The following is a 14561-nucleotide window of genomic DNA, read 5'->3' as shown; positions in this document are numbered from 1 at the left end:
TGTTATCTCTAAAAAAGCAAAGGGATATTTCCCCCTCGAAGACTACGAGTGAGGAAAACATGCAATATAAAAGGCAAGTGAGAGCGTTTGTGTCGATGTCATTGGCCTCCTAATATGAGGGAAGTAAGGTCTAAAGCAGATGTTAAGCACTTGAAAAGTGGAAACATTTTTAAAGGGTAGGTTGGCTAATCAGAAAGATGAACAAGAAATTGATATGTCAAAGTGTTCAGCCAGAGTTGGACAGTTTAAATCTGAGCAGCGTGCTAGAAGACTAGGGGAAAATGGGGACAGGTGGGTCCTGAGAATTACAGCTTGCAAAGCTTAAAAGTGATCTGCACAGATTTCTAAAGCTGGTTGGCCTGGTAAACCAGTTGAGAATCGTAACTGCATTTCCTCATACTATTTTTTTTATAAAATTAATTTTAGAATCAACAAAGAAATATAAACTAGATTATGAATGTTAATACCAACAGTCAGCATTTATTGCACGCCAAAGTGGCTAAGCCACAGCCATTATCTCAACTTTACTATGTAGTTTCTAGCATTATCTCTGATTTACAGATAAGGAAACTGAAGCTTAGGGAAGTTAAGAAACTTACCCGAAGGTACACAAAGCTTTTAGGTGACAAAGCCAGGCGAAGCCAAGCAAGTCTGGCTGGCACCCACTCGTGCTCTTCGCCTGCTGCACTAGAGTGCTGATTAATGAACTGATAGCAACATGAAAGGAGGTTTCTAGTGACAATTACTATCCTTGCCCTGTCTTGTTCAGCACTTTTATATTGCTTTTGATGAGAACATAGATAGTGTACATATCAAATTTTCCAGTAATGTGGAACCAAGAAGAATAAGGAACACATTAGATAACAGAATGAGAACTCAGAGTTATCTCCAGTTGGAATGGCTCACCAAATAAGAACTGTGACGGAGATAAGAATATAATCCTTTACTTAGGTCCAGAAACAACTGCTCAAATGCACTGTCTTAGCTGTAGAGTATGTAGGAGGAAAAATACTTAGGGATTTTAGTCATCTACTTGAAGGACTGTGTTGAACTGTAGCTTGTCCAGAGAAAAACAAAATAGGAAAGTAGTTTAAACCCACTTCATCTGTGGAGCAATTAAAAAAACTCATAAACTGTCAGCAAAAAATTCTCATGGCAATGGCACTGGGAAAGAGCAAACATTTCTGAATTTTTTTTTTATAAACTGATGTTGATAAATTAGACTTTTTCTTCGTGACATTTGTGGTCAGAACTAGGAATAAGAAATTGGCATTCCAGGAACCAGAACTTGACTTAGTGTGAGAGTAAGTCCCCAACTTAAACTTGTCAGTATTGTGTTGTTGCATTAGGAATTAATGCATCCTCTACTTTGGGATGTATTTTAAGCAGAAAGTCAATTATCATTTCTTAGAACTTACTATAGGTGACCCGCCAGCACCAAAGTTTTCCCTCTGAACATGTCGGATGAATAAAGAATTTCTGCACTATATTTCAAAAGGAAACCTCTCAGCTTTCTCCTGTAATGTTTGCAGCCTGATTTAGTACACTGTTAGATACACAGTGGTATTTATTAGAGAAATTCTGTTTTGAGCCTAGGCTGTACATTTTCACTTAGAATGTGACAAAATGTTTAGCACAGTAAGTTAAGCTTTGCATATTTCTTTGAAAAGGATGTTTACTTTACTTGTGTATAATTCTTGCCAAAGATTATAGTATTGACTTTGTGCCATATTTCTGCCAGTACTTCTTGTAACCCACATCTATTATGTAATTTTTAGAAGGTTCATTAAACATCCATGGTGTTTTCTTTAAAGTGATGTTTTCAAAGAGGTGCCTTTTAAAGCTCACTAATCCGTTAGCAGATTGGATTCTAATGAACAGAATGAAGTTGTTTCAGAAGGGACACTATCTATTGACTTTGTGTGATACTGCTATCATTAATTCTTAAACTTGAGTCTGTGATCTGCCTTGTCAGGGGTGTGTGTGTGTGTGTGTGTGTGTGTGTGTGTGCGCGTGTATACACATTCAGTTTGTAATTGCACTATATTATTAATAGAAAATTAATTGGATATACATTTGAACTTCTAGTTTGCTTTTCTAAAGGTATATAAAAACTTATCAGTTACCATCCCTAAGTCTTTCTGACATTCATGAACAAAGTTGAAGCAAAAAATAGGCAATAGCAATTGTTATCCATTAAAGTTTACCTGACAAGCAGAGGCATGCTACTTATTGAAAAGAAATTCTTTTTTATCTTTTAGGTGTAATCCCTTTTCATGGATTTTCAATGTATGGTAAGTTGGGCTTTAAAATATTGTTTTTATTATACTTTATGAAATTTAAACATAAAAACACTGTGTATCACATTACTTACACACTTAACAAATTATTATGAACATATTTAAACATTGAGTTTAGAATTTGTTCAAATGTCCAATTAAAAAACTGAAAATAAAGGGTCAATTTTTATGTGTTGATTGTTTGGCAGATTGGAATTAGAACATACTATAAAAATTTTTCAGAGGTTCACTATCTTCTAATTCAATGGAGTAGAGGTACATGTTAATGTTCAGCTGTAGTAGGTGCTAAGCTAGACTGCTTAAATCCCTGAACTAATTCTTACATGAATCTCTTTTTAAAAGTAGTAAGTCAGAAAGAATCTGAAGGGGACAACACTGAGTCTGAACTCAGGATTTTTCCAGCCTCCTGTGTGCACGGTAGCAGGTGCATTAGCACATTCAGTCACCCTCGGAAAAACACATACGCAGGCTTGAGAGCTGAGCGCCCTTTGGTCTTCACACTGTCGCTGAATGAAGAAAGGAAAGGCTTCCCTAAGATTGGCCAGAGGAAAGCTCAGTGCCTTAATGTCACTTAAATTTTAAATTTTTATGTAGTATAATTAAACTTGTTAGTGTTGTTCTCTTTATTTCTACCTCTCACCTTTAGAATGAAAAGAAACACTTTAATGCTTCACTTTTGGGACAAGAAATTAGTGCTTTTATTTGTGAAAAGCACCTTCATCTTCAACATTAGACAGTCATGGTTGATGCCATAAAATTTAAACTGAGAATATAGTGAAGAGGATGTAGGCTGCGTAGGGACTTTACATTGTGCTAGCTTGATGGGTTGCTCAGAATCTTTGTAATGTACTATCCTAACTCTTTTGAGCAAAATTTCATAACATTTAATAGGACACTGGTCGTCCAGCATATTTCTCTTTTATAGATATGTGAGGAATCTAAAACAGATTCTAAAACAGAATCTAAAAAGTTTAGGCATATAAATTTTTACTTCTAATAATAAAAGTGTAAGATCTTTTATGTTTTTATTTGAATAATTCCAACTGCAAAAATTTTTCAAGTAAATATTTTTAGATATACTTGAATGATTTGAAGGCTACTTTTTGTCATGAAAGTTTAAGTCTAACAATTCTTTGTTCAACATTCCGTGTTGAGTCAGGCTCTGCCTGTGCAAATTCATGATCATTTAATGGGCTAAGATTTATACATCCAAGGGGAAGAACTTTGTTAAGGAAATACAGTACATTGTACAAAATGTTTGATACAGAGGTTATGAATACCATTTAGAAAACTATTTTAAGCATTCTCAAATACTTTAGCAGCAACTAATTAGAATCAATATAGTAGAATACTTATAATTCACCTCTGTGGAACTCTGGTTAGAACTTTGCTGCTTCAGTTTTAATTTTTATATTTTTAAAACTATAATACCTCTTTTAAAAATCCATTCAAAACTTTTCTCTGAACTACTTTCTGTTTCATTTATACAGATTATAAGTGTATAATATAATTTCATAAATTCCTACAGTACAAGTTAATGAGCTAAACTTATTTCTGTGGAAGAACCAGATAGTAAAAGATAGTTAAAAATTAAGTCATGTAGACTTCTTACATATTATGTATAATGAACTAAAAATTCTCCATTTTTTAGCCATATGTGGGAATTCAACATAAGTAATTGTGTTAACTTCAATAGTTGTTACAATTTCGTGTTATATATGTTTGTAGAAATGTTTTATTTTAAATTTCTCAGCATTTCTATAATGAAAATGACCATTAATAGTCACACTCAGATTACAGGTTCTTATATGTCAGTAAAATTTTTTAAATTACAGGATAATGCATTCATCATTTTGAAAATATAAATTCTAAAACTTTCATTTTAAATTTATATTAATACCATGTGTTAGTGCTGTATGTTACTTTTTCTTATGTTATTTCAATTAGAACATGAATTTTTTTTGAGACAGTGTCTCACTATGTAGTTCAAGCTGGCCTTGAACTGACTATGTACTTCAGGCTGACCTCGAACTCATGGGGATGCTCTTCCCTCATCCTCCCAACTGCTGGGATTACGGGCATGTGCCACTGAACCTAACAGAACATGGATTACTCCTTAAAAATACATAGGACACCCTAATTTCGGCTATTTTAATAAATAAACACTTATTTTATATGTTTTTAAAACTAGCTTTGAAGTGGAAAAATATATTTTAAAATTTTATATCTATATATAAAATACATGAGTAGTGTATATAATTTTCATATTTACTTAGGTATTAACTCCCCTAAAAGTAATTACTCTTTTGCCCTTCAGAAAAAGCGAATTTTTCATTTGCAATCCTAATTTTCAGAGAGTACATTCAGTAATACTGCACACTACCCTTTATCTAACATAACTGAATTTTGTGATTGTAAACATTTAAAATATTTTACCACTTTTCCTCTCATTTTGTTAATAAGAAGAGAGCTAAACTGACCTCCTATATATCCTGCTTTCTTAATGCCCACTGGCCTCAGATATTTATAGAACCCCAGAACTTCTTATTGTCCAATTTATATTGTTTGAAATTACTGGTAAACAAGGAATTCTTGTTAAAATTAACATTTAGGTACTGCAGCTTTTTATATATGCATTCTAAGGGCATAAAAGCTGCCTGATACCTATGAGATGTGAAAAGATGGGAAGTGTGACCAGGCTGTCGGCATAGAATAGTCAGGAGCCAACTCCAGGTCAGTCTCCAAGACAGTGCTTTCTGACATCCAGCTGTCGGATGGCTAAAGGCCAAGAAATAGGGGTAAAATGAAGTATAGTCCTACATTCACTAAAGAAGTAAGCCCTCTTCCCGAGGGTTGTTTTATTTTGTCAGTGAAAACTGTCTGATGCATAGAGATGTGCCAGTATAGTATATACTGAAAATTTGTATTTTCAAATTAAATTAATTGAAGAAGTTGATTCTAAAGTTGTCAGAAATCATTTTGTTTTTTATTTATCTGGCTTTCAAAAATAAAAGCTTTGAAAAGTGGCTTGAATTCTTTGTGAGACAAAGAAAAATGAGTTGCATGATTGTCATTTTCTATTTCAATTTCTAGAAGAGGACATGACTTTATGCAACCTTATTTTGAATTTTTAGTATTTGTATATAATTCCATTGTATTATTTTTAGTGTACTACTGAGCTTATACTTATTTACAATTTACTCTCCCTTCTTTATAATGCTTAATAGTTATTTGAACTTTGACATGTGCATGTAATGTATGGATGATTTTGAACTTTTAAGTGGCTGATGGTTGTAAAATACTGATGTATTTTTCCATTTTCAAGGGCTTATTTTTACATTTCAGTAGTTCTGCAGTATTATCTGTGAATGTCTTCTTCTTTCAGTTGCACCGCTTTGCTTTCTGTACCATGAACCTTATAAACTGTATCAGACGTTCCGAGAGATGTATGTGCGTTTCTTCTTCAGACTCCATTCCATCTCTTCTCACCCCTCTGTAAGTCAGTAGAAACTGGATCAAGTGAGACTATAAGCTATCCTTTGCTGTAAGAAAGTCTACTGTGCTATTAAATTATAAAGCAACAAATTTTAATTTATGATGTCCAACACATGTTTCTGTAGGATGATGAAAGAGCTGAAAAAATATTTAAATGTTCAATAATAAAGAGGAAAAATTCTCATACTGACTACATTTAATTTAACGTTTTATATATTGAAAGATAAAACATAGAAACTCTGTATTTATCCTTGGCAAGATGTTTACCTGCTGATTTCCTCATTTACAAAATGAGGTTAGTAAGGAAATATACATCGGGGTTGTCAAATTTCTCCGGAGTAGACTATCTGACTACTGCTAAATTAAAGAACTGTTTTCTATCTTCCTAGTTTAAGACTAGGTACTCAGACCCTACTTTCCTTGTATCCAGTTTTGTCCTCCTGCGTGGCTAGCCAAAGTTGACAAATTACAGGGTTCTAGGATCTCACATGTAAACAGATGAAGCACCCCCAATTATCTCGCGCTTTTCTCTAGAAGAACGTGATTTAGTTATGTTACCATGTAATCTAGAATAATCAGAAATACTAATAGTAGTTAATACTAATACAATATCCTTGTTAGCTCGGAATTTTACTCTCCTATTCTACACCGTTTTATGCTTCAGAGTTGAAGGCTGCCTGCGGCACGCCCGCAGCGCAGTGCTCGCGGGGCCCTCGAGCCGGACCCTGCGCTGACCTGGACGTCCCTGGTCCCCAGGCCGCTGCTCTGGGTCGCCGTGCCCCTGCCCTTGCCCCTTCTCCACTGAGTGGAATAATACAGGCAGTCGTCTCTTCTGGGCTGCAGCCAGACTGAACAGTCTGGCACCACGACAGCCTTATTTCTTCAGAAACTCGAAAAGAGGATTAAAACTTCCTTCCTAAGATCAGCCCAGAGGAATGCCGAGCTGGAAGAAAGACTTTATTCAGAGCAGTCAAATAATAAGCAACCTTGAAAACCATCAGCTTAATTACCTCTTCCAATTTACAAATAATGCCCTTTTGCAGAAAATGTAGATTTTAGGAAAAACAAAAACTTCATACTAATCAAATATTCTTGTTTGAAAACTTCCTGATAGGAATTTCAAGCCGTCAGCATCAGTCTTTTTGGAGGTGGATTTCAGAGACAGAGTGAGAGAGGGAGGGAGGATTTTCCCCAGAGAGTGAGGGTGCTGGGAAGACACACGTGTGTGTGTTGGAGGTGAGGAGCTCTGCCCCAGGAAATACCTGAAAATTGTCATGTGTTGGAAAAAAAAAAAAAAAAAAAACCTGATTTTTCTGGGCCTAAGTACATGGCTGTCAGAGTAGCGGGCTTTCTACAGTCATGTTTGCCTTGACTCCCCAAGTATTAACAGAGGGTTATGTGGGAAACCTATTATATTTAAAAGGAGCCACTTTTCTTTTTCAAGACAGAGTCTCACTGTGTAGTTCAGTAGTTCAGGCTGGCCTGGAGCTTCACTGTGGAGCCCTCGAACTCATGAGAGTCGCCCTGCCTCAGCCTCCTAAGTACTGGGATCACAGGCTTGTGCCACCAAGGCCAGCAAAAGGAGACTGTCTAGTATGTCTCCAAGGATAAATACACATAAACTGACATAAGCTGTAACTTTAACTACAGTGTGAAGGATCTATTAATGCATCTTATACAATATAAAGAATATTTAAGTTGATAGTTTTTCTCATTTTCTGTTTGGATGATTTATAAGCATAATTAATTTTTAAATACTAAACACTGTATCTCTGCTGTGATCCATTGTTCTATCCAGGGTATTGTGTCACTCTGTTTGCTGTTTGAAACCCTTCTTCAAACCTATCTTCCGCAACTCTTTTACCATCTACGAGAAATTGGGGCTCAACCGTGAGTATTTTCTCTCTCCTAAGTGAATAGTTTCATTTCAGAAAGCTATTTTTTTCCCACCATTATAAAGCACTTATGAAGACGCAGTAATTCTTCAGAGAAATTAAGCTAACCATTTCCCCAATAAAAAGACAACTTTCAAGTAGTAAATAACTACCTTATATAAAAAATTCTTGGAAGAATTACCAAAATCCTAAGAAAGTCTTATTCAGTAGGATTTTTGTGTCTAGTGCAAGGATCACCAAAATGAAGTAATTTCTGTTCATAATCAAAAGTGTTAGCCCTAAACTGATGTGAACATTTGGGGAAGCAAACACACCCTGAAAAGTGTGATAATGCTGCAATTAGTGAGGGTGAACAAAATCTATCAGGGACTCACCTAAGAAAATTCCATCAGTTAAGTTTGCTATCTTTTAGCTAACGTAATCGTGCTACTAATTTCTATGGGCTTACTGAAAGGAACAGTTACTGTTTAATTGTGTGATCAACCTTGCACACCTATATCTGGTACTCCGAGCAACTACTTTGAAGATAACAATATGTAATACAACAACTAATGTTAATTTCCTGTCATCCTGTTTTGAAATTCTGTATCGTTTCTATTGTTTTGTTGTTATTTGGTTTTTGTCTTTGTTTTTATTATTATGTTTTTGTTCTTTTCTCTTTAAAATAATAAAAAAAAAAGTTTGCTATCATTTGTAAGAGACCAAGTCCATTACCTGCCAGTGGCTGTACTGTGATTTCTGCTCCCAGAAGTTTGGGTTTTGTTCGCTGATATCAGTATGAGCTCTAGGTGACTATATAAAGTAGTTTTGGACTTCAATTTTATGGGTCTGCCTCTCTCTAAATAACAATGTCTAAAGCAACAAGACTTTCTAAATGATTTATCAATATCTGGGCAACCGTTTGCCCCAATTAAGGAGGGCATTTGATAAGAAAATTAATTCTTTGTAGCCGCAAAAGGAGTTAGTGGAGAAAAGAGCGGAGTAGTATCAGCCTCCTCCACACTCACATCCACAGCAGATCAGTGGAGGTGTGTGCAAGTTCAACCTAGCTTCAGATTTCATCTTCATTAGGCTGTGCCGTCCTGGTACAACTAGTAATTTACATATGCTGCAATTTCTTTATCTTAAAATAAAAGGAATTGATTTTAACTGATTTTAACTACCTCTTGGGGTTATTTCAAAATAAAATGATTATTGATGAAGAACTGTGTAGAAGTCTGTGTATGATGATACCTCCTTTTCATGAAGTACAATTGAGCTTCAGAAAGATTAGAAATGCCAACTATAAAGCAACATTTCATATCTCCTGTAGATAATTTTGAACTCATATTCTTTCCTTTGTAGCTATTTAAAAAAGGATTCTGTTCTTGACTGAGATTATAGAACAAGAATGTAGCAGAAATATTTTATATCGAGCACATCTTTTTTTCTTAAACTTGTAGTAGGCTGACCTCTTTTTTCACTATTATAAAACAAACATTAGAATATAATTGGGATTTTTTTTTAAAAAACCAAGTTGAATACACTTAGTTTTTTCATAGAAATTAAAATTCCGGTGTTTTTTCTGACTATTTATACTCTTTAATTGTTAAGAGGAACAACCTTATTTCAGTAACTTAAGATACACATTAAAATTCTAATGTAAGAGAAAATATAGAAATTCTAATTAGAGGTAAAAATCAATTTTTATTTTATTTTATTTATTTATTTATTGGTCTTTTTATGAGACAGGGTCTCGAAATACAGTTCAGGCTGGCCTTGAGCTCACTTTGTAGCCTAGGCTGGCCTCAAATTTGCAGCGATCCTCCTGCCTCAGCCTCCTGAGTGCTGGGATTATAGGCATGTGCCACCATGCCTGGCCAAAAATTAATTTTTAAAGGGCTTTCATAAGTGAAAATTCATCCTGTTAGAAGATTTTTAATTTTTAATTTAGTTACTTTAATAGCTATAGAACTACCCAGGTTATCCATTTCTGGTTGAATGAGTGTCATTAATTATGTATTTTATCCAAGTTAAAGTCCTAATATTGGCTAATTATTCTTAATTACCTTTTAATAACTATTGGATCAATAGCAACTTTATCTCTTCATTACAGAGATAAGTACTTATCTCTTTTTCTTGATTATTTTGGCTAGAAGTTTAGTCATCTTGGAAAGGATCACTTTTTGGTTCTCTTGATTCTTGTTTTTTCTGCTTCATTTACATTGAATTCTAGAATTCTAGTCTCATATTTATTCTTTTCTTCTTTCTGCTTTCTTTACTTAGGTTTATTTTTGCTCTTGTCTTTCTATTTTTTAAGACAGGTTAGATCATTGACTTGGGACTTTTCTCCTTTTCTAAATAAGCATTAATTTATACGTTTCCCACAAAGTGCCACTTTGCCACCACCCAGTAAATTCCGATTTATTTTAAAAATTTCATTCCATTCAAAATGTTTTTTAAATTCTCTTCCTCCTTGACTATGTGTTATATAGAAGTGTGTTGCTTAATTTCCAAATATTTGAAATATATAATATTTTTCTGTTATTGATTTTTATTTCAATTCTTTTGTGGTTAGACAATATGCTTTATAGTGTTTCAGTACTTTTAAAGTTGTTTTACCCAGGGGCTGGGGATTTAGCTCAGCGGCAAAAGCGCCTGCCTGGCAAGCGCAAGGTCGTGAGTTCGGTTCCCGGTACCGGAGAAAAACCAAAAAAAAAAAAAAAAAAAAAAAAAATAAAGTTGTTTTACCCAGAATACAATCCATCTTGACAAATGTTCCATGTGTTTCACATGCAGTTGAAAAGAATTTGTGTTCCACAAGTACTAACAGCATATCCTGTGAATGGCAACAAAGTGTGTTCATAATGTTCAAGCCTTCTATATAACTTCCTTATTAATTTTCTATGTACTTTTTCTATTGATTATTGAGATGGATGTTAGAATCTCTACAATTATAGTTTTTTGTCTTCATTGTTACATATGTTTTTACTTCATGTATTTTGAAGGTCTGTTTTTAGAGGCTTGTTTCCTATTATCAAGTAATGTCCTTCTTTATTCTTAATAATAACTCTATTATGTCTGATATAATATACCTATTCCAGCTTTCTTTTGATTACAGTTTGTATGGTATATTCTTTTCTATTTAACTTTTAACATATCCAATATCAGTGCTTTTATTTTTCAATTGGATTTTTTAAATCAAAAGTGTAGTTCAGTCTTCCTGCACAGTAGTCTGTCTTCTAAGAAGTGTTTGTGTATCATTTATACTTAATGTAATTGATACTGTTAGACTGAAATCATCCAGCTAGAATTTTCCTTGATCCATATGTTCTCTACTTTTTTTCCTTTTTCTCCTGTCTACTTTTGAAAATTGAGCATTTCTTATTCCATTTTACCTCCACTGTTGGATTATTATTTGTACTTTTTTTGAAAAAATTTTTGATAGATATCATATCATTTACAATGTGTATTATTTAAAAACTCACATTTATCTTCAAATAAGCTCCAGGCCTGGATAGTTTCACTAGAAAATTCTACCAAACATTTCAAGAAGAGGTCATTTTAATTCTTGTATTTTTCTGGTTGCTATCAAGTTCTTTATTTTTAGTTTTTAGCTAAAGATAAAATTTGATTATTATGTATCTAAGCATGGATTTATTTGAGCTTACTCTGTTTGGGGCTTGTTGAGCTTGAATCTATTGCCAAATTTGGGGAGTTTTCAGGCATTATTCCTTCAAACATTTTTTTCTGCACCATAGTGATTTTTCTTTTTTTCTGGAATTACATTAACACGAATGTTAAGACTTTTGAAATCATCCCACAGATCCTTGATGTTGTATTCTTTTTTTAAATCCTTTTTTTCTATAATTTCTTCTGATGGCTGTGATTCAGATTACACATTTTCTGTTGCTTGACGACGCTCAAGTTAACTGAGTCTTAGTCATTTTCCTGTGAGATCTATTCAGTAATTTGACTTCTTGTTTGTTTCTCTGTTTTCTGTGATTTTTTTTCTTGGTGATTGTATATAATTTTCATTTGGTTCTTCCTCGTATAAAACTTACATAAGTGCACATTTATAAGGGTAGTTTCTGCTACACATATGTTATACCTCTGTAACCTGCTTTTTTAAATGGACGCTGTGCTATTTATATGGGAGGAGGTACTCCTCTAATAAAAGCCTATGAGAATTTGAACAAACAAAATCAGTTGAAGATAACAATTTAGAGTTCGATGTCAATCTATTTGTGTAGTACTAGGCACTGAACCTAAGGCCTTTGCCTCCCAGCACCCCATTTTGAAAGTTTTGAGACAGTCTTGCCAAATTGCTGAGCTGCTCTGGCTAGGCTTGAATGTGTGATCGTCCAGCCTCAGCCTCCCAAAGTGCTAGGATTACAGGGGTGCAGCACCATGCCTGGCTAGCAAATGCATTATTTAAGTATTAAAATACCCAACAGCCAAAAGGTAGGGGTGGTTTTTTTTTGTATCTATGAAGAGACATTTTAAAGCCAACCAAAAAGTTTGTCAATACTACTGCGTAAATGTACTTTGCTATACTGTAGTAGATCAGTGGTTATCCAGTATCGAGAAGTTTCTGAAACTTGGGGATTTTTTTTAATTTTTCAGTCTTAAGAGAATTAATAAAAAACATTAATAGAAAAGAGAATTAATATAAGACACAAACCAAGATAGTCCTCAGGTCTATTTTTCTCTTTTATGAGAATAGTACAGATATTTATCAGTATACTATCAGGACAGTTTTGACTTGCACCTCTTCGGGGCAGCCAAGGGATTTTTATATGCTCATAGATAGTAGAAAATAGGAGGTATTGATTCTTAAGACTCTAGAGCCAAAGAGTTTATTTCCTGAGCTCAGACAGAAACTGTAACATAAACTACTGATAAATATTGAGATTTCATATATCTTAGGGGTTCTGTTTTTGCTTTGTTGATGGTAGGTTTATTTTGCTTGGTTTTTGGTAACAAAAATGGAATTTAATTGTTTTTTCATTGATCTTTTGGAGTTCTGATAGCCTCACTAAAGTGAAGGATTTAAAATAAAAATCTATTTCTAAGGTCTCTCGTAGCTTTAAAATATTGGTCCTTTAAATCTCCTGTTGTTTTATTTTATCCATCTATGCAGCCATTTAACTGATATACAATAATATAACTATTTACTCAAAAAATACAAACCCATTGAATACTCTTTCAAGTATTTTTAACAAAAATTCAAAGTACCATGGCTTTCCTAGACAATTAAGACTTTTAGAAGATCAGCTCACTGAGCACACACTGAAAAATATAGTGTAGAGGTGAGTTTATTTATGAAGGCCAAATTCTACGTGAAGAAGGGCCCAGCATACAAAATGGTTCCCCTTAATGGTTTAAGACCACCAACTTGAGAGCTGATAATTTCTCACCACTGTACTTTTGCAGATTTTATGAAAGGACTCAACTTTTAAATGTCCAGGTGATACATAAGACTCAAAAGAGTTGCCTTAACAATAGAGTTGGTTGGGGTCACATGATATTGACTTTCTATAAGAAAAAAATGCAGTGGTAAAACTAAATTTCATTTTTCCTTGCCTACAGACTTCGCATATCATTTAAGTGGATGGTTCGCGCTTTTTCTGGATACTTGGCCACAGATCAGCTCTTGCTCCTGTGGGATAGAATCCTAGGGTACAACTCTCTGGAAATTCTTGCTGGTAAGTGTAAGTGCTTATTTGCCAAACATGTATTTGTGTAGTAAGGCCCATTTCTTTCTAATACTCACTGTAATTGGAAATAGTCTACAGTTGACATTTCTAATGCATGAATCTTATTAGGGCCATCTGGCTTAGAAGTTCAAGCACTGAGATTCTACACTCCTGATACTTCTGTCTAAACTAAAACCAATCTATTTCTAGTTTTTTGTTTGTTTTGTTTTTTCTTGGCTCCCAAGAAAGCCTGATCTCCCTTTTCCACGCTCCCCTCTTTTAGTGCAGACAGGGCTCACTGTCTCCCAGCAGACAGGGTCTGTGGCAGAGTGTGGGTGTACCTCTGTCCTATCTGGGGTCCCCTGGCTAGCTGTTCTGCACTCCTTCCCAGCAACTACCTGAAATCCAAACTGAGATTAAGCCTCATGGCCCGCATAGCTGAAATCTCAGCTCTTCTAGGTCTCAGTTCATATTGAATTGCAAACCTTTCCCTTTTGGCTAATAGTACTCCTCTCTGGGGGCTGAATTTCCCCATGTAGCTATTCTCTCATGCCAAAAATTTTTCTTTTTTTTTCCAGGAAGCCAGAGACTCATCTCTATTTAATAATTAAGTAGTTTGTACAACAGGTATATATCAAGGTAATTGTATAGGAAGACACCAGGCATATGTTTATTAGTTATATAATAAACATATTTGCTTTTTTTTGGTACAGGGAATCGAACTGAGGTCCTTGTGCTTGCCAGGCAGGCACTTGTGCCACTGAGCTATATACCTGGCCCCTATTTTGCTTTCTGTGTGTGCAATAAATTCAATTATTTGTATCACTGGGATTATCAAGAAATTCAAATAATAATCAGGATTTTTTCAAAACAGTGGATGAAGAGCAGAAAGTTGGCAGAGTGGTCCTGCCCACCTCAGACCTAAAGTTTATAACAATTTGAAATCACCTCTCTGGGCTGATATGGAATAATGCATAGTTGAAGAAAAGTATGGTACAAAGATTCTCTAGGTATTTTGTTAACATTTCCTTGAATGCAGAGAGGGCTATAGTAATTGGGTGGCATTTTGAAAGGGAAAATTAGAATAAAACAAAGTATCATGAAAATAAATTTCACCCTTGATTTAATCAGAGATTACATGAAAATAAATTTCACCCTTGATTTAATCAGAGATTACATGAAAATAAATTTCA

The 14561-nt window shown here is 34.4% G+C and overlaps 1 protein-coding gene across 4 annotated transcripts in view; it reads left to right on the top strand.

The window, feature by feature from the left end:
• Tbc1d19 (TBC1 domain family, member 19) overlaps positions 1–14561 on the top strand; it is a 123683-nt gene that overhangs the window by 103341 nt on the left and 5781 nt on the right. For all 4 annotated transcript variants that reach the window (XM_013518111.1, XM_005392027.2, XM_013518113.1 and 1 more), the window contains 4 exons: positions 2262–2294; positions 5686–5795; positions 7594–7685; positions 13262–13377. In XM_013518111.1, coding sequence (XP_013373565.1) covers positions 2262–2294; positions 5686–5795; positions 7594–7685; positions 13262–13377 — 351 coding nt within the window. The remainder of the gene's footprint in view (positions 1–2261; positions 2295–5685; positions 5796–7593; positions 7686–13261; positions 13378–14561) is intronic.

Source organism: Chinchilla lanigera, unplaced genomic scaffold (assembly GCF_000276665.1).
Source record: "Chinchilla lanigera isolate Chin_1 unplaced genomic scaffold, ChiLan1.0 scaffold00042, whole genome shotgun sequence".
NCBI classification, from domain to species: domain Eukaryota; kingdom Metazoa; phylum Chordata; class Mammalia; order Rodentia; family Chinchillidae; genus Chinchilla; species Chinchilla lanigera.
This window is presented reverse-complemented; position numbering and strand designations above follow the sequence as displayed.